Genomic DNA, 24,964 nt, shown 5'->3' with positions numbered 1-24,964 from the left:
TGAATTTTTGTCTAGGCTCTAGAATTTTCTAGAAACTGGACTTTTCGAGAATACATCAGTGTATCTGAACCCATTTTTCCTGTGATTCAATTCCATTTATTTATATAGCGCTTTTCACAATGTGTATTGTTCCAAAGCAGCTTTACAGGAGCGAATCAGAAAAACACAGAAAAGGTAAAACACAGCACAGTGCATTGTGTTAATAGAACGAGCAATATCATTCTAATAAATAATATCTAATAAATAAATAGATGCAGTCTATTTTGGCAGTTGGGAGGCTTGGATTTCTGTAAACTTAAGCCAACACTTCTGATGCAAATTCAACAGGCCTTTAGAAAACAAGGTAAACAAATAAAAAACACTTTTACAGCTAACACAAACAAACACATTATGGGTAGGAAAAAAATCACTCTTGCTCAAATTTCCCCTGAGTATCCTACTTTAATTTTCAAACAACACTCTGATTTACAACAAACAGTGGACGTCTCATGTACGATTTGTCACATTACCTTAATTTACATATACCGATGCAATTACATTGATTTCAAAAGTGCTGAATAGATTGCTTGCGTTTCTTCCGTGACACTTGCCTGTCCTACTGTGGTACATCCTGGACGCCTGACTGCGTCAAAAGCACCGGTTCGAAAAAATGACAGTTCACAGCCATTAAAAGGACATGTATTAAAAGGACATCGATTGATGCTGTGCCACAAAGGCCTGCATTAATTTGGGAGTTGGTTTTAAAGCCCCCGCATGAAACACCATTCACAGCTTTTACAAATTCCATATCGAATCTGAGCCTTATGCAAATGTATTAAAAACTGTGGCACATCACTAAGGATGTGCCTTTTTCAGATGTATTTTTAGAAAAATTAAGGCGTCTCTACAAATGCATGGGCTCAGTCAAATGCTTAGGCTCTCTTAAAAAAGATGTATACACCAGGAAGGGTTGTGTTAATGTGGGTCATAGGCTACTTGCGTTCAATTACGATATCAGAAAGTATGATTGTCCCAGCAAGCCATTGACTGTTCAAGGCATGAAACCCACTCGCAAGACAGGTGATTTAAGAAAAACTTTAAAGTGCCTCAAAGTCCAGAAAAACATTTCCTCCATTGCTCTTAAGAGCAATAAAAAGATTGTAAAAAAAATCCAGACACTGTACGAGGAACTTCTTCAGGCCCTGCCTCCCTCCACTTTCATTAACATGTAGAGGATGCCGATGCTGTCGATGGTGATGAAAGTGCTGAAGTCAGGTGACACGTGGATTTTCTTCAGATTGGCTCCCATTGTGTAGAACGTCTGCAGTGCCTCTCCTGTGTCCACACTCCACCACTGGAAAAGCAAAACGCACAGTAAGCGATAGAGTCAAATAACAGCCTGTCGTTCTTATGTCATTATATTTTAAAGGAATACTGTTGGACAAATCTGACACAGCCCAATAATATGACACCATATAATGCTGCAAAGTGTGGAAACTAACATCTAACATCACGTCAGGAAGAAGTCAATCGCAACTTCCGTCTCATGGTGACTTTAAAACACATTCAAAATGTTTAACAAATGCCTTTAGAATTTGCTTTACATTTGTAACCTTTAAAGTGAATTTTGTCATCATTCACTCACCTCAAGTTATTAAAAGAAACATAAAATACTGATAAATACTGATAAAAAGATGTTAAATGAGTTTTTAAACTGTAGGGCCGGATCAGCTCAGTAGCACAACTGTTGTAACTTATACACGCTGAAAAAACGAGGCCACCGCGCAGCTACCGGCCGTCAGTGACGATGACAACAGATGCCATAAACCACAGAGCTTGTTTTTACAGCCTCCACAAGCATGCACACAAACTCGGCCCCCCGATGGACTCATTAATCACGCAGCCCTATGACTGAATTATTGCGTCTCATTTGCATCTAACATGCTCGTTCCTCCGAACTTACGGCTTCACGTGAAAATCTTACCACCGACACAAAGCCAGCTGCTCCTTGAACATCCAGAGAGAGACACGAGTTTGCTGTGTGCGGGTAGAGCAGATTTCTTCACTTATCCTTTCTCTTGGATTTTTTTTGCTTTCCTGATGCCCTGACTTCCGAGCAAAAATAGTCTGTTTTGGTCCAGGAAAAATCCAAGTGATAACAATGAGGGGTCAGCACAAAAGGGTAAGAGCTTCCTCTGCACCACACACACATACACCCCTACATACACAAAACCACACTCCATCATAACATAGCCGTTCATTCATGCCCACACAGATGGTGCTGGAGACATTGAATTATTTGTTATGAGATCATGTCCTGCTGCGTGTGAGGCTTGTATGGTGACAACGCGGCCAGATGATTATTTCAGCCCGGCTTTTCTCAGTTCTCAACAGTGAAGCCTATTTAAAGATGATGTCATCAATAGCTGTTGTGCCATCATAGTTCTAACAAAAATGTCAATGTATAAATCACATTTAGGACCATAATTAAATTAATTATTTTGTAGAAAACAACAAAGTGTATATGGTATATAATAAAAATGGTCGCCTATCCAATCACAAGATGTTCAGATTTGAATAAGATTGAGTTCCTCTAAGGGGTCTTCTAAGACATCAAATCCCATCTAAATCGCACTCATTCAAAAGACTTACCGATGTTGTGTACACAATCTGATTCAAATGACAAAGTATGACTGTGAATCATCTTCCTAACGTCCTCAGGGAAACTCTGAATACAGCTAAAAATGATTCAGTCTTCCATCTGGCTAAACAGGAGGAAAAGAAGTTGCCCCGTGCCATAGAAAGAAACTTGGTGCCTAAAGTATCAGAGCATATGGCGAATGAGATGGCGTGATGGAAGGAAACGGATGCTTCGGCACAGGTGCGTCTGTTTCGATTAAATAAAGAGGGATAAAATGCAATGGTGTCCGCATTATTCTGTGTCAGAGCCCCCCATCATCAACATAAAGACAACAGAAAAAACAATACAGCAGATGGAAGAGCCATTCTCTGTCCTGCAAATATTTCCAAATAAAATCAATATCACATTTCGTCACATGCATACATGCATAGGGTATAAACGTGCAAACTTATTTATATACTACGTCAAATCGGAGCAGGAGAATGGAGGAGAGGTGCTATTACGCAACAAAGGAAAATGTCACTAGAAAGGGATTTAATTATTCACCAGACTGAGGCCAAATCTGGCTTTCTCCACGGCTTTTTAACCCTTGACCTTTGAGAAAGAGGGCATATTACAAAACATATTTTCCTGCTAAACAACAAAGAAAATTTACAGACAATAAATCTTTTTTTTTGCTCAAGATGAGAACATAAAACGTTTTAATATGCAGTAACGTTTGTGATTGACAAGTGTAGTTGTAATGTAATATTAAAACATACTGTAGATACTAATATTTTGACATCACACCTCATTTTCCAACTCAACCAATGGCATGTTTTTGGGGCAGGGCTATATGTAATAAAGGGAAAGTTCGCAGAAATCTGTCATCATTTACTCACCCACAGATCCTTCCAAACCTGTATAAATGTCTTTGTTCTGATGAACTCAAAGGAAGATATAAAAAAAAATGTCAGTAACCAAACAGATCTCATCACTCATTTACTGCCACTGTGGGGAAAATAACTACTACTAAAATAAAAATGACCTTGACCTTGACTACGGGAGTCAACGCGGGATGAGATCTGTTTGGTTACTGACATTTTTCAAAATATCTTCCTTTGTGTTTAGTAAAACAAAGAAATGTAAACAGGTTTGTAAAAACCTGAGTGTGAGTAAATGATGACAGCATTTTCATTTTTGAGTGAACTACCCCTTAAGTTGTTCAGCAGATGACACCCCAAGCAAGATATGGAGGCGCTTGACCTTCCAGTCTATTCTTCTTATCATCTCCAAATGCGTGATAGTGTAACGCAATCAAGAATAAAGGCTGCAAGGTTCCTCCGAGTTGACAGGCACTATAATTATGTTTGTGTGGTCCGTATAAATCAAACAGGTCCAGTCATACTGATCGTGACAAAAATAAACGGACGTGAGAGAAAGATGGGGTGGATGAAAGTGGAACGGTTAGAGGAGTAGAGGGAAAAGGGAGGGGAGAGGACCAGACCGTGATGTCTTCAGAGAATGAGGGTAGAAAAAGGAAGAGAACTGGATTAAGTCCTGTGAGAGATAAAACTTGTGTTGGATTAATGATAAGAGAGGACAAAATGGAGATGGAGTTTTCCAGTAAGAAGAATTTTATCTCTCGATTCAACGAGAAAGAGGATATCTCCTCCAGAGATGTGACATCTTCGCACACAAAGGCACATAAAAAGTGAGAGGGGTCAGAGGTCAGCTGTCATCCTCTGACCCAGCAGCCAGATGTGGATTTGAGTGACATGCCCAAGAGCACTATGGCTGCATCAACCCTGCACCAGCTTGTTCGCTCTGGTTCCCCGACTGTGGTGGCCAGACTACATCATCAGCCCACTTTCTGAGTTTTCTCTAAGGTCAACACCAAACATTGTGATAATTATATTGCTCGAGTATTACAAACACTTCACTTCAAAACTGAAATTATTTGACCTTCATGTTGATCAAAACATGTATATTCCTCTTTCGTCCGTCAACATAAAAGAAGATATTTTGAGAAATGTATTTTGTATGCATACAATGGGGGCCGTTGTTGTTTGGTTACCAACGCTCTTCAAAAAATGCTTTTTTGTGTTTAGCAGAAGAAGAAAATCATGAACATTTTCAGTTCTGGGTGAACTGTCCCTCGAAGTGCTATTAGTATTAATGCGAGTGTTAACCTCAGCAGTTAATTAGCATAAACCCTTAACATTGAAACAGAGTCACTGAGAAGTCACCCCTGGGGGGTCCCACGACGGATCCGGGGGGGCCCCCAAGATGGATCCAGGGGGCCACAGATTTCATGCATTATATGACATTTTGAAATGTATCATACATTTTATGCAATCAAATATCAGCAAAATAAGACCACCAACCAAAAGTACTTTTGTTCAAGCATTGTTTAACATAATTTGTTTTTGGTTTAATAAAAATTCAAAGTTTTTATTTGGGGGCCCGCAAAGCGATGCTTTCTACACAAAGGGGGCCCTAAAAAGTGTGAGAACCACTGCATTAGAGTACAAACACTACCGGTCCAAATTAGCAACACCACCAAGGTAAAGATACTGTATCATAAATTAAGAAGGGAGGAAAATGTTTGCATTAAAATAGGACATATGATCTTTAATATTGTGAGTGAGAAAATTCCTGAAGAAACATCTGGGTCTCGAAGTTACATAATCTAGTGTGTCATCTGCCATCATTAAGCTTAGCAATGGACATACATATTACACACACCTCGGTTTGCTTTAAAGCCCCTATGTATGCATATACAGAGTGCACATAATAGAGCTGTATTTTCACATCAAACTGAAAAACACATTTCTCGCCGCGCTCGCTGTCTCTCCGTGATGGAATGAACTTTCAACCTACATCGAACACAATGTTCAAAACACAGCTTCAGTTACTCTTCCCCACCACTTAATTCACATTCTTGCATTTCACTGAGCAAAACACGTTCTCTACTACACTTTACCGTGAACTCCCTTTCAAGCATCGTACTCTCCCGGCGCTCAAGTTAAATCTGGTATGATAGCACAGCCTGTGCTGCTTCTCATTTTGATTAACAGCTTCTGCTTGTTCTCTTGTTCCTAAGCAAGGAGATGGGAAATATTTAGAGAAACCAAGAAATCAATCAATCCGTCCGTCCCGATCATTCCCATCGTATTTATTTCTCATCTGCTTTAATTTATGCAGAATGGATTTAGAGATGCGAGTCCCTGAAGAGGATTTTAACATGTGCTACGCCGCTCTGAACTCGAAAAATCGACTGCAATACAATATTTTTGATTTTATGTAATATTTTTGAGGTAGTTTATAAACACATGCTACTGAACGGCCATCAATTTAGTGTAGTTTTAATGGAACGGTTCACACAAAAACAAAAATTCTGTCATCATTTACTCACCCTTAAGTTGTTCCAAATCTGTATAAATGTATTTATTCTGATGAGCACAGAGAAAGATATTTGGAAGAATGCTCGTAACCAAACAGTTCTTGGCCACCATTGACTATCATAGTAGCAAATAATTATTTGTTTCGTTGAACACAAAAGGGGACATTTTGAAGAATGTAGGAAAGCAAACAGTTCTGGGGCACCATTGACTACCATTGTCATTTTTCCTATTATTGTAGTCAATGGTGGTCAGTTGTTAGGTTACAAACATTCTTCCAAATATCTTTCGGTGTTTATCAAAACGAAGAAATTTATACAGATTTGCAACAACTCGAGGGTGAGTAAAAGATGTCTGTCCCTTTAACATCTAGTGCCAAGATCTAACTGGGTCATGCTAACCAGCCAAACTGTGACTCCTTGTCTGTATATTGGTTTGGGCTGAAAGCATCTGCCAAATTAATAAATGTAAGTGCACATACAAATCATGCTTACGTGCGGCACTATGTTCTCGTATCTGTGTAACAGCGTCTATGTTTTACTGTTGACAAGTCAAGAGTGAAATGATAAATGACATTTATTTTTCTTTGTTTATCATGTGTCTCTAGACTACACAATCGCTTATTTGCTTCAGGCCAGAGTACATAAGAGAAAACCACACGCAAACACTCCAAATCTAAATAATTCATTTAAGAGGCCAAAAGCTTAAATATGGATGCAAAAAAATTCTTTTCTCTACGATTGCTCTCTCTCCTTCCTCTATTGCTTTTTGTTTTCATCTTCTCACTCTCTCTCTTTCGCTCTCTCCTTTTCTCTCTCTCTATGCACGTGTGTTGTGTGAAATGGGGTGTATACAGTGCTGTCAGCCCTCTGTAGTATCTTTCCTGTGTGAACACACTCTGATAGGTCATCTGCCAGGAGTCATGACCAAATCACTGAGCCATGGCACCAGTGTCTGTGCGCGTGTGCCGAAGGTCACAATTTGGATCACTATCAACCCGATCAAGCCAATGTTGATGCAATACAGGCAATAAAAATCGTGACAATTCATGGGCTTTGAAATCCACACATCTTCTTTTGTAAGATTCTGGGGGTTTACGGAAGGTAAGTCCGTCTGGACACGGCTCAGGTTTCAAAGAGAATGTTGATGAGGTGATGTCTGTGAATTTGTTTCTTAACTCAAGGTTGTCTTCAGTCTCTTCTGCCAAAATGGCCAAAGTCTGACAGCAGCAATCTTACTCAAAGACGCGCGTCTCTCCTCTGGACCACAGTAGAACGAAGGATGTTTCATCAGACAGACCGGGGATGGGAGCTAGAAAGCCATGCTGAATATTTTAACTGGCGAATTAAAGGGATAGTTCCCACAAAAATACAAACTCACATCAAGAAGTTAAAGGGATTATTCACCTCCAAAAATAGTCATCATTTAGTCAACCATATGTCAATCAAAACCGGTACATGACTTTTTCTTAGGTGAACACAAAAGAAGATATTTTGATAAACGTCTCAGTGCTTTTGTGTTTATACAATGGAAGTCAATGGGGGCAACGTTGTTCAGTTATCAACGGTCTTCAAAATATGTTTATTTTGTGTTCTGCGGTAGAAAGAAAGGTTTGGAATGACACAAGGGTGAGTAAACGACCGTCCCTTTAACAACCTTTTCTTTGAATCACTGTACAAGCTGAATAAAATGACTCCGGTGTCACATATTCCACGACAAAACGATGTTGTCTCCTGAACCGACATGTGTGACCGTGGGACATAAACTCGAGACAATCTCGCTTGTTAAATTACACTTCCACACACCTCAGTGGACATCTGAAAAACTGGACAGCATGGCCAAAACACAGGTGGTTTCCCGCCGCTGCGTCTCATCGCCACAAGAGTCGATGGAGCTATAAAACATCCAACATTTCTCCGTCCCTGTTGTTCGACAGCAGAACCAGACAGGAAGGAAATAAGGAGTCTCTCATTTGCAGTTGAACGCTGCTGTGGGACTCCAAGCAATAAAGCGTCGTGATATAAGCGCTCTGTTTGGTAGAGGTGAAGGTCTGAATGCCCCTGAGCTGATGTGTGTAAATTACTCTGGGTCTTCAAAGCACAGCACAAACCTCTTGAGAATGAGCAACACTATTCCTCCATTTTAAAATCTAGCAAGCAACCTAAAGATGCAGAATTTCCAGGTGTTTCAACTTAATTATGCTGCCTTAAATGATTGACCTCATTTTGGCCAGATTTAAAGGCACCCTCATGAAGCGATCCCAGAATGCATTGTGAAAAGGCAACAGAAATGGATAAGCATACATACACTATACATTTGCATACAAGTACTGGTTCAAGATGCAATCTGTAACTTAATATACTGGCTGATTTTTTTTATAAAGATATACGTATTGCAACTTTAACAGTTCAGGATTACAAAGATGCAATTTTGTAGCCAACATTTCTTTGTGCTTTTTTACTATTTTTATGTTTATTAGTGGATAGAGAATTCTCCTGAAGTTGCGAGTTTGATGTTTGTGTGTGTCTGAAGAAAATAGCGTAATAAATGTGGCATGATTTACTGCGGTTAAGCTTGTTCTACCGTTAAAGCGTAATATCCTGGCTGACCTCATGCTCTTCTTCTCTCCTCCAAGAAATATTTTGGTCTGCCGCCGCGGAACACTTCGTCCTCACACGTACACAACTTCAATACCCATTTGTCTTTTCTGAGCGGAGGCTCAACCGCACAAGGATGGAGAGAAAAGCTGTTATAAATCCCTCAAACGTGCACGCCCCAAACATTTACCTCTCGGAGCGAAGGCAAAATGTGATATTTAAGGGCTCTGAACACGTACACCAGGGGCTTGATCTCCGGTTCGTAAGCGGAAAACACGAGTTAAGAATGATGTGATACGTCGCTCGACGATCCGTCGGGTTGATAGAAAGAGTGATGTGCAGATAAAGACGGGCCGATGCTGATGAACGAAACGGAAAGCAGAGATGAAAGAAAACAAGCAAAAAAGAGGCACCCTGCTGGTTTGCCCTCAGCGGATAAAAGTGGGTTGGACCGGAGATAGAACATGTCCTGCTGTCTTAATAAGGACAGACAGAAAAAAGGAGACAGAGGGGGCCCTCACAAACATGACAGATTAATACTAGGTTTTATGTTTGACATTCAGAAAACCATTTGCTTTTTGAAAGAAGAAAGTAGGAAATGGATGCAAAAAACGTGTCCTTTAAAAATAAACTTTTGTATTAAAAGTCCTTTACGCCAAATTTGATTGGTCAAACAGCATAATTATTTCTGTTCTGTTGTATAAAAGAACCAATGTGATCATGCCATTGTGTTAAACATGAGCACACTCCTCACTGTTTGTGTGATATCCAGGTGGGCTGAACTGCACAATGTGTCAAGGAACAGCCATCGCTGAGGGCTCGCTGCAAATAGAAACACGTCATTGACAAACCGTGGAAGGCAGACATCAAAGACAGAGATGCATGACAGCGACAGAGTCAGATCACCTCATCAAAGACGATGCTGAGAGCTGCTGTGCCGAACAAGCTTGGGCAGAGCGATTCGTACAGCCACCCCCTCCCATCTGAATGATGGCGTAGACCGGCTTGTTTATGGAGCGACCAAGATCTAGTAGCTTTTTAAATTCATTGTGCCATAAAACATTTTTGGTCACATTTGATTGATGCAAGAATGGAGGGAAGACAGGAAGTGACAGAAATGAAAAGAACGGGAGGCCAAATTTGGACCCTTAAAGCCCAGATGAGCACCATTGCGCATGTTCTGTTCACAAAGCCGCCTCTCTTGCAACTCTTCCTAAAAGACAGTACAAATGTGACTTGCATTTAGTTTTCGTTAATAACAACGCCACATGAGAGATTGATACCGGATCCGATCATCCTGCATCGTGACATGAGGTTTATGAAGCAGCTGTCCGTATCATATGTCGGAATGCATTAGGAGCGCGACATGAACGGGAAACGGTGAAATATCCCACCGGCTCCATTACAGGAAACAAATCGGTCGTAAAGAACGAGCCGTGATGTGCCGTTCTAATGAAAAACCGCCATCACACAATATCAGCTCTGAAGTATAACTGGATCCTGCAGGGGACGTAAATTCTCGCGTCGGAGCAGAAGCGCTCCTCCAGCAGGAAGCGCAGCGTGATACGCGCCACCTCCTTGCTTTGTGTGGTCGTAACAGATTTACAGCAGGTTTGGTTCGGTCTCACGGAGGAAGATGGCTGGGGACGTGAAAGCGACGTGCGTGATGATTAATTTATCATCTGATGTTACAGACAGCGGGATCTTGAGAGAGGACAGCCAGTGATCAATCAGAGCTTATTATCGGGCCTCAGATGGATATATCACGCTCCACCCCCCCCCCCCACACACACACACACATACATACACACACACGTCTGAAGCGGCTCCAGATGTTAGCGGCGTAGGGGCAGTCTATCGCAGACACGTTTGATAAACTGACTGATTGATGAATGATGAAACATCATTAGGCCTGTGACACTTACACTATGTGCAGACGGCTCTGAGTGTATTAATAAAGACATCCCGATGCATTATGGGTAATGGGTGACACCGTTAATGGAAGCTAGTGATGCGCCATTTCTGACATGATAATGTGTTTCTGTCACATGAGGGATTGAGCCAAACATCCGCCTGATAATATTACTGTGTGCTTACAGTATATACGTTTATAAATAGCAGCTACACTACACTATTATTTCAACGGTGCTCACAGATTGAAAAAAAAGGCATTTGAAGTGGATATCGCTTTTTAAATGTAACCGTATAACCATATCTACAGGTTTCTATAAGGGTTAAGGGGTATGGAGGGGGTTTAGCCAACAGTGTGTGACAACCTCGTACAGTAAATATTGTGAAATGAACACGAAACCAACCTTGATGTATCCTCCTGTTGAGACAAGTACTCTGTTATCAGGCGAGAAGTGCAGGTCGGTCACCCATCCACCGTGGAAGGAATCCATGGAGTCTTTGGTGTCCCGAGAACATATCTTTAGCAGGTTCCCATCTATCATGCTCCAAAGCTAAAACACAAATGCATGAATTAATGTTTTGCCCAATCAGACTAAACACAAAGTGGATTTTAGAAAGTATTACAGGGGTCAATGAGACATTAAATGGTTTTTGATCTTTTGACATCAATGTACTATTGGGACTACAAATACACAGGCCGCATGAGCAGAATGATGCTACAAAAGCAATTGTTTGTTTGTTTCTTTCTTTTATTCTTGCTTTGTACAATGCTTGAAAAACAATGAAAGACTGTTTAGCTCGCAAAGATAAACAATGAAAATAATGCTCTATTCCCAAGAAAATAAACACCGTTTCCCCCTCTTCCCTGAGGTCTACTTGTTATATATTATGAAAAATAAAATAACATTTATTGGTTGTAAACATATCACTTTGTTGATTTGCAGGCATTAAAGAGATTGCACTTCCTGTTACCGAGTCAAGGCAGAGTTAAATAACAGAGGGCTGAGCTTTGAAAAACAGCACCACGGGCCATGAATTATAACATCACAGCGTTGTGTGCCATTCTCTCGCTTTTTGTGGTTTTCTCCCGTTTTCTCTGTTTTCCTCTCTCCAAGCGGCATCTTTAATTGATGAGGTAGATCTTTCCTTCTTTACGCTTGTGAGCGCTGGGGCCTGCCACGCAGTGAGAGGCGCTTACGGAGAAACCCAGGCGGTTTGGCTAAGACGACAGGTGGGTTTAAAGGAGAATAAAAGTTGAAGGGGGAGATTGAAGTAGGTAGATCTTCCTTTAAATACCCCCTTTTTCTGTATTCCTCTTTTTATATATTCAATTATATAAGTTTGGTCTAAATAACGTCTGGAAATGCTCTCATACTATGTTCTGACCAGACGCAGTACAAGAGAAAAAAAAAAGATTTTTCCCACTTACCTAAAAGCTTAATTTATAAATCATTATTATAAGTTTACGTTGTGAATCAGGGTAAGGTTAGGCATCCCTCCCTTTATGTACTTACTCGACTTATTATTTTTTCTTATTAAACATAAAAGTTACATGTTGCAACTGTTAATGTATGAATTGTTTAAATCGTGGTCTCTCGTATTCATCACTTCATTCTCATCCGTTCATTCCCCTATACTTACCCTTATTTCTCCGTTGTCATCGCCCGTTGCTAATCGCTTGCCGTCCCAAGAAAAACGACAGCTTCGCACGCAGTCTTTGTGTCCTTTCAGCAGAAACGCCATTTCCCACGAGACGCTGCTCCAAACCTGAGGGAACAAAATCTGCAGTTACTGTATGTTTTCCTGCACTAACTGAGCAGAGCTAAACTTATAAAAGCGAACATAAAAATATTCTATTCAGACCACTGACATCTAACCATGAAAATATTAGGGGGAAAGTTCACCGAAAAATGAAAATTCTGTCATTATTAAGTGGCTTCTCCGAAAAATGTCCTTTTTATGTTCAACAGATAAAAAAAAATAAAGCAATTTTTTCTACTATGATAGTCAATGGTGGCCGAAAAAGTTTGGTTACAAGCATTCTTCCAAAAAACTTTCTCTGTATTCTTAACAACAAAGAAATTTGAGAGATTTGAAACAACTCGAGGGTGATTAAATGAAGACTGAAATGAGTGAAATGTTCCTTAAAATGGGTAAATCTGATCATAAATGCATAATTTCAGTGCACCGGTCGATGTCAAACCCTGTCATTAAGTTTAGCTTTTAATACATCGCACACACATCTGATTTGGTTTTCAAATCCAATCTTTTGGAGAGACTGTCTGTACTGTCATCTTTTAAGTGGTGAAATGTGATATTTGTTCAGGCAATGTAGTCAATATCCGGTCTATCTACATCGGTTGCTATAGTAATGATGTAACTTCGAGAAAGATGTCAAGAAAAAAATGGAAATTTTGCCTCTTCATGTCAATCATGATTCGCCGCAGTGCTAAACTCACGGGGCGCGTGAACCTAAGTAAGACAGGATTTGTCGGGTTTATGCATATACGGTGTCTAAAACGGCTGACTAGTTCACTTATTCACCACAATCCCTACTTAGTGAATGTCACATAGTAGAGACAACTGAGTGCTAAAATGCAAAAAACGTCTTAAACCAAACATGGATTAAAAAACGGATGCACAAGAGGTTTGTTGCTCGTCTTAACTTAAGGATTTGTCTTCTATTTTTAGTTCGAATAAGTCATTAATCTAGGCGAATCCAAATAGCGTGAATGATTTGATCAGCTCTCAACAATCACTTTGCGCTCTCTCTCCCTTTTTTTTCAGACTAGTTGGATGCTCTGGCAGTCAGACGTGAACACGCCGTCTCATTACAAAGCTCTTCTCCTGGACGAGGCGTCACATGGAGTAAAAGAACTTCAACTCATTATGATCGGAGATGAGCATGATGAAGTCTGACCTTTAATACCGCAGACAGAGGACACAACGACGGTACAAGACCCGCTGAGTTAATTAGGCAGTATTTGGCTTAACATAGCATCATTATTAAGCATCCTGTGCTCAGGAGAACTACTCCAAACAGTCACATGACGTACGCCTTACATCCAACCAACACCCACTGGGTCTCATTCAATAATTAAGCACAAGTGTTCTTTTCTTTGTGGGCTGAAAAGGTTCTCACAGAATTAGAGTCTGATTAACAACAACACAAAATTTGTTTTATGGTTGTTGTAATGTTGATGAATCAGGATGAGTACAATGAATTGTGAACATATCCTTCAGCTCTCGTCTGGGCGCAAACAAGATAAGATTTTCAAAAGGCAGTGATTATGTTAGCCAGGATTAGATAAGGTTAAATACGGATTTATCTGTAGAAAATATCACACATGTATACATCACACATCATTTTCGCTTACACATAATTCCTAATTCCTCCTTTTAACATTTTTCTTCCTTTCCTCAGCGAGTTTTGTTTGTGTGGTTCGAGCTGATTTCCTCCCACAGTAGATTCAATAAAAAAGGGCCAATTTACAGTATTAATGAACCGCAATGTCTGTGAGATTCCGATCGCGTGCAGGTTTTACGCACAACTGAGCGGCACACTCCGGCAAATAAAACCAACTGTCACAGACTCACACCTAAAGTAAACAATCTATCGCTGTAACAGGAACAGGTGTTTGCACAGTGAGAGCTTTGGGTCTGAACACAGAGAGAAAGAGAAAGAGAGAGAGAGAGAGAGGGAGCGAGAGAGAGAGAGAGAGACGGAGTGAGAGAGCGAGGGAGCGAGAGAGAAAGATGGAAGGAGAGAGAGAGAGAGAGAGAGAGAGAGAGAGAGGGAGCGAGAGAGAGAGAGACGGAGCGAGAGAGCGAGGGAGCAAGAGAGAAAGATGGAAGGAGAGAGAGAGAGAGAGAGAGAGAGGGAGAGGGAGCGAGGGAGAGAGAGACTGAGCGAGAGAGAGAGGGAGGGAGCGAGGGAGAGAGAGACTGAGCGAGAGAGAGAGGGAGGGAGCGTGAGCGAGAGACGGAGCGAGAGAGGGAGAGAAACGGAGCTAGAGATAGAGAGAGAGAGAGAGAGAGAGAGAGGGAGCGCGAGAGAGAGAGAGAGAGAGAGAGAGAGAGAGAGAGAGGGAGCGAAAGAGAGAGAGAGAGAGAGAGAGAGGGAGCGAGAGAGGGAGGGAGCGAGAGAGAGAGAGAGAGAGAGAGAGAGAGGGAGGGAGCGGGAGAGACGGAGCGAGAGAGAGAGAGAGAGAGGGAGCGGGAGAGACGGAGCGAGAGAGAGAGAGGGAGCGAGAGAGAGGGGGAGGGAGCAAGAGAGAGAGGGAGAGGGAGCCAGAGAGAGAGAGAGAGAGGGAGCGAGAGAGACGGAGCTATAGAGAGAGAGAGAGGGGTAGCGGGAGCAAGAGACGGAGGGAGAGAGAGAGAGAGAGAGAGAGGGGTAGCGGGAGCGAGAGAAGGAGGGAGAGAGAGAGAGAGAGATAGAGAGAGAGAGGGGTAGCGGGAGCGAGAGACGGAGCGAGAAAGAGGGAGGGAGCAAGAGAGAGAGGGAGAGGGAGAGAGCGAGAGAGGGGGAGAGAGAGAGAGAGAGAGAGATAGATAGGGAGAGAGAGAGAGAGCTAGAGAGGGAGAGAGAGAGAGAGAGGGAGCGAGATGATTGGATGTTGGAATCCAATGTTGGAATCTACAGCATCTCTTTCTGACCTTGGCTGTCATATCAGCTGAGGTGGAGACAAAAAGCTGTCCGTCAGAAGACATGTCACATGACAGCACGGCTCCTTTATGACACGTGAGGTCCCGCAGTTTCTGTCCACTGTTCTGATCCCAAACCTTCAAGATACGAAAAGCAACAATCACCTTATTTTTATTTCCCGAATAGCAAAATAGGAAATGACACACTACGCCAGAAATCTTTTACACAGAAGCCCCGGACTGGAACCGTGTTTGCAAGACTTACTTACAAACTAACACCCGGCAAGTGTCAAATATGAGTAAAGATGTTGGCAACTGACATGGTGATAATTATTTTTCCATAAATCAAATCAAATATAAAGATTTTAAAACAAAACATGGGCTTCATGATGTTTTTAATAAAGGCTTCTATAGAAAACAGCTGCAGTAGCCGAGTCACATTTGCACTGTGTTTTAGTGATTTTGCCATCACCTTGACGGTGCCATCAAAAGACCACGAGAGAATATGAGGAGAGGAAGATGAGGAGTTCAACAGGTGGAACTTTCTGACCGGCTCCTTATGACCCTCCAGAACAAGGCACTCTCCTGTCCTCCACTTCCACACCTGCACACGCAAAAGACAAAACCCTTAATTCACAGTCTAAAAGACCTCGATGGATGTCACAATAGTTTAAATGTGCATGTAGCTGTTCACATCCCTCAATTACTGAACAGTTTCCTCACGCTTTCTGAACACATGTGCTAGTCATCAAAGACCCAACAAATCAATGAGCCCTGAAACAACTCGACGCCCAGAACTTCCCCAACCAGCAGAACAGCTGCAGCAAATGTTTGCGAGGATGTGGTGCGATTATTATAATTGCAACAGCACATCAGCAGCCTATTCGCTTAATTCTATCAAATAAAATTGGCCCATTGAGTTTATACTGGAAGTGACAATAAACAGTGCTAAAAAAGTGCCATAAAAATGTATTATCTTATTTTCATTACGGGGTGCTTGGTACAAAAAAAAAAGGGAATTTGGGATGCCATAAAATATAAAAATTGGCTAAACGGAGAACCTTTTCACCTTTCACAACGCATTATTTACAAGACTATAAAAAAGAGAGAATTTTTGTCTTTTGGGAACCCAAAAATGGCTCTTTTACGGCATTGCTGTGAATAACCCATTGTAGATTTAAAGTGTGCTATGTAAAATTCCTAAAAATGAAATATAAACAAGAATGTCTGATCAGTTATAACGACAAACGTTTGTGCTCGACAAGTTGTTTAATATCTATATACTGTACTTTAAGACTCAAGCCTGTGGGACGGTATAATATTTGAAGTATTTTGTCTCATCGGTGATGAGAAACAGGTGCAGCTACAGTTGAATTACCCGGATGGTGGCGTCCTCTGAGGACGTGATGAGGGTCTGACCGTCATCAGTGAACTGACAGTGGTGAACTGTTCTGGTGTGACCTGAGAGTGTCGCTAAAGGATTTCCAGATGGAACATCCAATACCTGCATGAGAAGAGAGAGAGAATTTGAAGAACATGCAAAAGCAGGACAAAAAAAGATATGAAAGTTATAAATATAAAATTATGTTTTCATGACGTTGAAAAAATTCCTTAAAGCTTAGAAGAGGGATGAGACCAGACATAAAGAGCTAACAAGCATCATAAATGCATTGCAAGTCATTTCAAATAACCGTGTCTGCTGCACACAACCAAGAAAAGCTAAATATCAAATTATATGACATTAATCAGACTGTCCTGGTCAACATCTGGCATGAAAGCTTTGCATCCCGAGTTAACCTCAAAACAACCTTTAAGTATAGGCCTAAACTCCCATCTCTAGTGAGATTTCCCATTCTGCACAATTCTTCTGTAAATGTCATTTTTAAGGCATTTTGTTTATGACAGATCAGTCGAAAGTGGGTTAGTTTTCTTCTCTCTGTCAGTGAACAGAAGGACCAGGCTATATATGGTCCCTCTCTGTTGGATCCAAAGCTTCAAAACGCAAACTTCAAAAGCTGCCTGGGGCCGCGAGAGCGTGCGCTGTGTTTTTAGAAAGCATAAATAAGAGGTATGTCTGTGTTCGCGGGGCTTCAGTATTGGAGCTGATGTTTCTGTATGAACTTCACGCTGCTGGATCGAACGCGGAGCAATGCGGATGTAGAGGTTGTGGATTCATGTGTGTGTGTAGAGATGATGCAAATAATGATGTCAGCGTTAAGGCATTAAGGTAAACTGCAACCAGAGATGTGATCTATGTATTTCCAGGCCACATTTTAATTGTAAGTTTTCAATTTGTCACATACACAGCCATACTCACTATGACATATTAGTATCGATAATAATATAACTTTCATTCACATATCATTACTATAGTATTTCTAAGCCCGTTTGAGGTCAGTGGACGACAATTTTACACTGATTCATTCATTTCCAATGAGAGCTCTAGATATCATGTGAAACGAGTGATAGGTTGGTGATGCGATGTGGGCGTGTCCGATGATGCATAGTAGTGACGACCAATAGGAATACATTCATACGGGAATGCAAGTTTCCCTGTTCTTTCCTGTTTATGCGGGCACCATTAAAATAAGGGCGTTCTTGGTGACCTCCATCAATAAATAAGTTTCAAGCCCATGATACATGCTCGCGCGCACACTTACCGCGTACCGTACCTGCACTGTACCTGTCTCTAGCCCTACTGCCAGCACAAAATCACGCTGTAAGGTCAGCAGCTGCATAGTTCTCCAGCCAATGTTCTTCAGAAACTGTCTAACCTTCACTCTTCCTGTCTGCACATACATCAAACACACATACACACACAAACAAACAGGTGTGGCTGAGTCCACCTCTGTATTTTCCCTCTTATTTAACTAACTGCATGCTCTGCTGAAAAATAAAACATGCGAGAAGTACAGCATTACAGACCTACAGCTATTGCTGTTACTGTGTCCTGCCATTTCTTGCAAAACCGCCAAACAATCTGCTGCCATCTGGTGTAATTTACCGGAACTGACATTACTGCAGATGTCATAGAAGCCTTATTATAATGCAGACAAAAAAGCTGTAGAAAGTCAAATAACTCATCCTGGCATTTAGATGTGAATGTTTAAAAGCAACAAACCACGCATCTGGTTTCAACACTAAAGCGAAGATTGTTAGAGAAATATTTCACTCTATCAAATATATTCCACGTAACTTTACAACTTAAAATGAAAACACATTACTGCGACAAGGTGTCCTTTAAAAATCACATGTCCCAAATATCCAAATATACATCTCACTTTCTTTCTGAAGTAAATTAATAAAATCAGATAGAACGTGATGTAAAATGGATGCTGGTTGGCAGTAAAAAGGTGTAATAAATGTTGACTGCAGAGAAGCTCAGGGTGAATGGGAGCGCACACACTTTCATTCCATCAGCGTGCTGTTACCCCTGGGCTTTGCCACTGTCCCAAACACACCAGGCGCATCCATTACACTACTGTAGAACACAGTAGGACAATACTTGCCTCCAGCACTTAGTGTAGAGAGAGATAGAGAGTGAGAGAGAGTGTGTGTGAGAGAGAGAGAGACCACAGTGGGAATTAAAGGATGTGCGAATGACAGCGTTTGTAAATCTCATTGCTAGATAAGTCAAAACACCCACGAGCAACCTGATGGCTATTTTTACCCACAATGCTTTGCAAACCAAACCAGTCAGACACTTTAAGTCAACTATACAATACAGAAATATAACATGTGGATATTGGCTTAAACAAGTTGACTGTCCAATGACGAAGTCCGATAGGAGAGTGATGTACCTGAACGCATCCATCCTCAGTTCCAATGGCCACATGAGGAGTACTTCTGCTGATACACGTACAGCGGATCCTGGACGGAAACTTGTCGCTCTCGAAGATAACCGAAGCATCATATCCGCTGCGTACCTGGCAACCCAAATGCAACAGTGCACTCACAATACAGCATATACAGTTCATTCCAACTATCACTTTTCATCTTTTTGAGAATTTTTTTATTTGTGAATATTCCAAAATGCTTAAAAATCAAGAATGGCAAGGATATGTGACCTTTTGTACCAAATAATTAACACGGTCAACGTCACAGATTTGTTTACAATAAATAAGAATCACAGAAATAGTGCAGAATCTGAAATGTCATCATTCTGCGTTTTCCAAATGAAACAAACAAAAACAAAACACAGTAAGCTGTACCTGTAGTCGGTTTCTGCTGTCGGCTGCCACTACTGTAATGTCGTTCTGTGAAAACAGGACATCGGAGTCCCTCTTCAGAGCCGCAGCAGACGAGGTGTGAACTCTGTCTGTCTCCCATAGCTAGACAAGCGTGCACATGTTGTGATGATGGGTCAATGCTGTTCAAAAAATAATAGCAAAACAACTCTATTTATGTCAACTACAGGATGAAAGCTAGCTCACCCTGATTGTCTGGTCATCAGAAGAGGACAACAGCAGTGAGCCGTCAGGAGAAAACTGGACACAATGAACCCAGCTCAGGTGACCGCTGCATTCTGCCGTCTTCTTACTGGTTTCAAAATTCCATAGCTGAAATCCAACACACACCTCTTAGTAACAAAAGGGCATTTAGAACAGGGATATTATTAGTTCTATCAATAATTCACCGCTTCATTTTGCTTATGAATTTATACAATTTCTACTTCCAGCAAACGCTGACTGTGATTCTGTCTGTGTGACACACCTCTACAGTGTAATGGGACAGAGCGACGGCCAGCAGGTTGCTGTTCGGACAGGCGTGACAGTATTGCACTGTGCTGAGACGACTTGTCCTCATCTCCAAAAGCATCTCTGACGTGGCAACATCAAACACCTATGACACATCCCACACAGTGAGACCTTTATAGCTTCAGGATAGATAACAATGTGTTTCATAAAAATGTAATTTGTAATTTTGGATAAAATCTCCTGCTAAATGCATACACTGTAAATGGTTTATGATCCTGTACAACAAAAATCATTATTATACAGCTATTCTTGTTATTTATTCCATTTATAAATAGTCCGATCTCTTTTGGCATTTCAAAACTTACAAACACGGCGTTCCTGGCAGCGCAAATGATCCGTGAGCCGTCGGCCGACCAAGTGCTGCATTTCAACATTACTTTTATTTCGTCGTCGCTCTCTGGGAAAAAACTATTGACATCGATCGATTTCCACTCGTTTGCAGATGACACCTCAAACAGCTGATAAATACACAAGCAAAAACATATAAAAAGCAGAGAACACGTGTATCGATCTGTAAATATATGTAGAGAGGAAAACATCAGACTATTGTTCATTTCAGTTTCATATCGCTGCTGTCCTTCTGAAACCTCTTATCTCCATATTTCGTGACATTTTTGCCATAAATCATTAGTATTAGTCATCCTTTATGTTTGTCACTGGGCTTTACAAATATCTAACCAATAAAAAGTTTTAAAAAGCGCTTATTTAATCATTGAAACGCCACAGTGTTTTTTCCATTTCTTGAAAAGGTGTACATTAAAGGTTTAGGGTGGAGAGCGACGATATATAAAACATTATGGTCAGGGACAATAACAAACTAAAAACGACCGCTAGCCAATTAAAAGCTTAGTTTTCACATGGCCACACCTTTAACGTGCCATCAATGGATGAAGTGGCGAGATAGGCGTCATTAGGAGAGAAGCAGCAGTGATTGACAGGTTCCATGTTGCCAAACATTGTGTTCTGAGAGCTCTTCTTGTTTGGGTTCCACAGCTGCAGAAGAAGAAGAGATGTGAGAGATGTAAGCAAAGAAAAGTAACCACCTGTGTTCGCACGTCCATCGCTACATTCTCCTGATCTCATTTCAGAGTGTTTCTCCTCGCGCTGAGATGCTCCACGAAATGCCCCTTTTGTTTTCGCGCCTCTGCCGGGGGGATGATATCATTACGTTTTTGACATCCATTCTCCCTTGCTGTTTCACACCAGCAAATGAACACAGCTCCCGCTGTCACACTCCTACAGATCTCCCACAATTCTTTGCAAATTTCACAAGCTGTAAAATTACACGGCTGCCCCGTTCCCCTCCTCTGCCGTCCTACCAGCTGTCATACTCATTACACATAACGTATTTATTAAACCTGATTCTAAATGTAGATGAGGACGCAGGAGGTACAAAAAAGTGGAGGTGAGATTTTGTTCTGGAACATTCACACACGCTTTGTTCTTACCTTAGTGTTGGTGTATTTGTCATTCGAGCAGGTGGCAAGCAGGACACGCCGGCAGGTGTTGGTGAATTGGCATTGATTTATCTGTTCATCGTGTTCCACGTCAAACTCTCTGATCAGAGCGGCTTGCTCGACATTCCAGAGCTATAAAATGCAAACGCCAAGGTTTTCTTTAATATTAGTCAATCTTAAGGACTTATTGCATTTTCCTAACAATTTTGGACTGGCCACCCTAAACTTCACCCAAATCCCTAGACAACTCAACTATAGGCTATGTGGGCATATCAAATGACTAATCTCAATAGACAAAATCAATTCCCGCTCTCTTACATTACTTTTATTATTACTTTACAGATTAGAGATACAATGCTATAAAAAAAGATGAATGAACCTTGAGAAAGACGTTTATATAGATTCACAGGCGGGAGAAGATGCGCACTGACCTTAACCTTCCTGTCACTGGAACAGGTTGCTATGTAACGGTCGTCAGGGGAGAAGGCACAGCACAGAACATCATCATCATGGGCTTGTATCTCCAGAAGCTTCTCTCCAGAGATGGTCTTGAACACCTACAGAGAACACCACAAAAAAAAAAGAAGCAGTCCAATAGCAGCCAGATAATACGAGACCTGAAGGGTCAAGACAAACAGCAGGACGCAGATGGAAATTTACCCGAAGTGTCTTGCTGCCCCCACAGGAAGCGATTTTGCTCCCGTCTTTGGAGAAGCAGGCGTGGTAGATGGACCCCTGGTGCGGGTGCATGACCAGTCGGGACAAACTGTCCATGCTATTTTTGTTGCTAAAACGGCAAAACAGACAAAGCTTAATTTAACATCTAGGCCATACAAATGTGCTGCTTTTAGCAATGAACTGTATGAACATCGGGAATATTACATACACCCAATCGAGATAGAGCTGCCCTCTGCTGGCCCGCTGCTGCGCCTGCATCAAAGCCTGTCTGTAGACCTCCGAATGGTTGGGCTGCGACAAAGCCAGCTGCACGACATCAGGAAACGGCCTCTGCTCCAGGTGGTGGCCGTTCAGAGACAGAAACTCCTGAAACTGCAGCCTCACCTCACTATTCTGTGTGTACAACAAAACATGTATCATATTTAAACAATAGACCAGGAGAAGATCAAAGACATGCACACATTCAAGTAAAGATAACATATGAAACAAGCTTTCTAACGTCATCACAAGTTTTTAAAGAACTCTGCAACGTGTCATTTAATACAATTGTTGTTATGTGTACATATTATCCTTTTAAAATCTAAATCATAAATGACATTGAAATATAATCAAGTACCTCTTTATCCAGCATGTCCCCATATTCCACATAGTCATTGATAAGATGGGCAGATCCCATAACCTGAGCTTTGTCTTTCACCCAGTCCAAGGAAAACATCAGAGAATAAAGCTCCTAAGAAAGAGGAAAAAGAGAAATTTTGCATTGATAAGTTGTTCATTTCAGAAGCTTCAACATGAACTCCATAGACCTGAAAATGTAAGTGTGAGTGACGCTACAGTATCGTTACCTTAGACAGTCCAGCTTTAGCCATGTGATAAGGGAGGAAGTGATACCAATACAAACATTCTTTATCTCCAGCACTGGGCGCACTTTTGTTGTAAAACTGCTGGTATCGACGGACCATTTTTTCATGTAGTTCCTATAGGAGACAGTTTATAGCTTCAATTAAAAATCTCCACTTCTGACCGTATAAATCTTTCCTTCAAAGCACAAACATGGCTTAAAGACAAAACCACAGATGTTCTGCTCTCGTTGGTCATCTTTGGTAATATCTCCTGAATTGAACTGCATTACTATAGGTCACTCACCGTCATGTGATCACGATTCTGTTCAGCCAGGAAGTCCAGCTGCAGATCGTGAAGGTAATAGAGGTATGGCCGCTGGTTACAGTCCCGAAAAAGCAGAGATTTATTTACAAACTCCTGCAGTACGTCCTCAACTTCCTCTAACTCGAGATCCCATAGTACTGACAAAACCTACATTAAAAATGATCAAATCAACACAAAATACAGTTTAAATACAGAATGCAAATAGAGAATTAATGTAGCTCATCTTTGTAAATTGTTTTGAGTGACAATATTAAAATGTAAACCCGCCAGCAAGCCCACTCAGCTTTGCAAGCTAACACAACTAGGATTTTTTGGCTGGTACCGACTTTAACAAACATCTATCGTCCGAATCCAATATTGGTCAATTGCATAGTCCTTTACGATACTAGCTAGTTTTTTTCTGATTTAAATTAACGTGAATTTGATGCATTTAACATTTTAAGAGAGGCACAAGTTAAGATAAAAATACAATGAGACAACATGACAATCTTCAAAGGTAATTTTTGCTATCAATCTTTTTTTATTAACAACATTAACTCATATTTGACTTAACATTAAACATTTCTTTAATACACATAAAGTCTGTGTTGTTGCTATGTAATTATTATAAACCATCGGCATCTGCCTTTTTCATGCTCTCGACGATATGCAGGTGTTAAATTAATACTATATCGGCCTATTATTATCGTGGCTGATATATCGGTGCATCCCTAAGCACAAACCAAAATATAAAGACACAAAAGGAATAAATTATGATAAAACACTTGAACGCTAAATAATTCAGGGTTAGTTGGTGGCTACTTCTCTGGCTGACCTTAGCAGGCACTTTTACATCCTGCTGCATGATGCTCAGGTCTCTGTACAGGTTTCTGTGCTCGAGCTCCAGCACCTGCAGGCTAGCGTCCATGGCCTGATCCAGAGCTTCATAGTCATAAGACGACGACTTACGGATGCGCTTGAATTGCTTCTTCTGGAGCTGCCGCAGGTAATAGGCCCAGCGGTCGGGAAACTCCCTCAACAGAGCACCAATGAGAGAGACCACCAGAGGAGAACCTAACAGAGAGAGAAATGTTTAAAGTGGGTATTTATATGCATGTACATATGGGCATGAGCTCTTTAGCTTAATAGAAAGAGTATTTCTCGGGAACTGGGTCAAATTTCATAACGTTTTAAAGGAGAATGCTTTTGGAGAAATGTTTTTGCATAGAACAGGTTATCCCTACCTTTACATTCGCTAACAATGCTGCGGGCCTGTTCTGGAAGCTTCTGCGCTTTGCCGTTCACATACAAAGAGAGAATTTCCAGCGCCGTCTCCTCATTCAGACCATTCTCGACTGGTACTTCAAATTTTTTACCTACAGAAGAACAAGCAAACCAAATTAAAGTATCACTTAAATTTAAGATCAACTGAATTATGAGGCATCTAGAAAACAGCAATACACTTGTTTATAGGCATCACAGAAACATTTAGTCATAACCCGCGCTGAAATTGCTTATCTCTTGTCCTAGAGCAAGAGCCGGTACAGCCATCTGTTCTCCGTTGAATATAATTAAGTTCATGATCATTGAGTTCAGGAAGTGCGTTGGATTTAATTTGAGTCTGAGACACAAGGGCCATTTACACCTGGTATTAACATGCGGTTTAAGCGATCCCATCACAAGCGGTCAGGAGGCAGATGGCTTCTGTCCATGCCTCAATGTGCGTCTCAAATACATCCCCTTGTGACTGCATAAATGATTGGATTTC

The 24,964-nt window shown here is 41.2% G+C and overlaps 1 protein-coding gene across 4 annotated transcripts in view; it reads right to left on the bottom strand.

Moving 5' to 3' along the window:
- Positions 1–124: 124 nt before the first annotated feature.
- Positions 125–24,964, bottom strand: part of apaf1 (apoptotic peptidase activating factor 1) — a 52,589-nt gene continuing 27,749 nt past the window's right edge. For all 4 annotated transcript variants that reach the window (XM_056747999.1, XM_056747997.1, XM_056747998.1 and 1 more), the window contains 21 exons: positions 24,441–24,572; positions 24,032–24,270; positions 23,197–23,364; positions 22,896–23,027; positions 22,667–22,780; positions 22,259–22,443; positions 22,033–22,159; positions 21,804–21,929; positions 21,364–21,504; positions 20,783–20,908; positions 20,221–20,373; positions 19,872–20,000; positions 19,592–19,717; positions 19,370–19,489; positions 18,959–19,084; positions 16,537–16,662; positions 15,631–15,762; positions 15,171–15,296; positions 12,153–12,278; positions 10,916–11,062; positions 125–1,333 (listed from right to left, as the gene is read on the bottom strand). In XM_056747999.1, coding sequence (XP_056603977.1) covers positions 1,175–1,333; positions 10,916–11,062; positions 12,153–12,278; positions 15,171–15,296; positions 15,631–15,762; positions 16,537–16,662; positions 18,959–19,084; positions 19,370–19,489; positions 19,592–19,717; positions 19,872–20,000; positions 20,221–20,373; positions 20,783–20,908; positions 21,364–21,504; positions 21,804–21,929; positions 22,033–22,159; positions 22,259–22,443; positions 22,667–22,780; positions 22,896–23,027; positions 23,197–23,364; positions 24,032–24,270; positions 24,441–24,572 — 2,960 coding nt within the window. In that variant the 3' untranslated portion in view covers positions 125–1,174. The remainder of the gene's footprint in view (positions 1,334–10,915; positions 11,063–12,152; positions 12,279–15,170; positions 15,297–15,630; positions 15,763–16,536; positions 16,663–18,958; positions 19,085–19,369; positions 19,490–19,591; positions 19,718–19,871; positions 20,001–20,220; positions 20,374–20,782; positions 20,909–21,363; positions 21,505–21,803; positions 21,930–22,032; positions 22,160–22,258; positions 22,444–22,666; positions 22,781–22,895; positions 23,028–23,196; positions 23,365–24,031; positions 24,271–24,440; positions 24,573–24,964) is intronic.

The sequence above is a fragment of the Triplophysa dalaica genome, chromosome 5, assembly GCF_015846415.1.
Source record: "Triplophysa dalaica isolate WHDGS20190420 chromosome 5, ASM1584641v1, whole genome shotgun sequence".
NCBI classification, from domain to species: Eukaryota; Metazoa; Chordata; class Actinopteri; order Cypriniformes; family Nemacheilidae; genus Triplophysa; species Triplophysa dalaica.
Note: the sequence above shows the minus strand (reverse complement) of the source record. Positions and strands in the feature narration are given on the sequence as shown.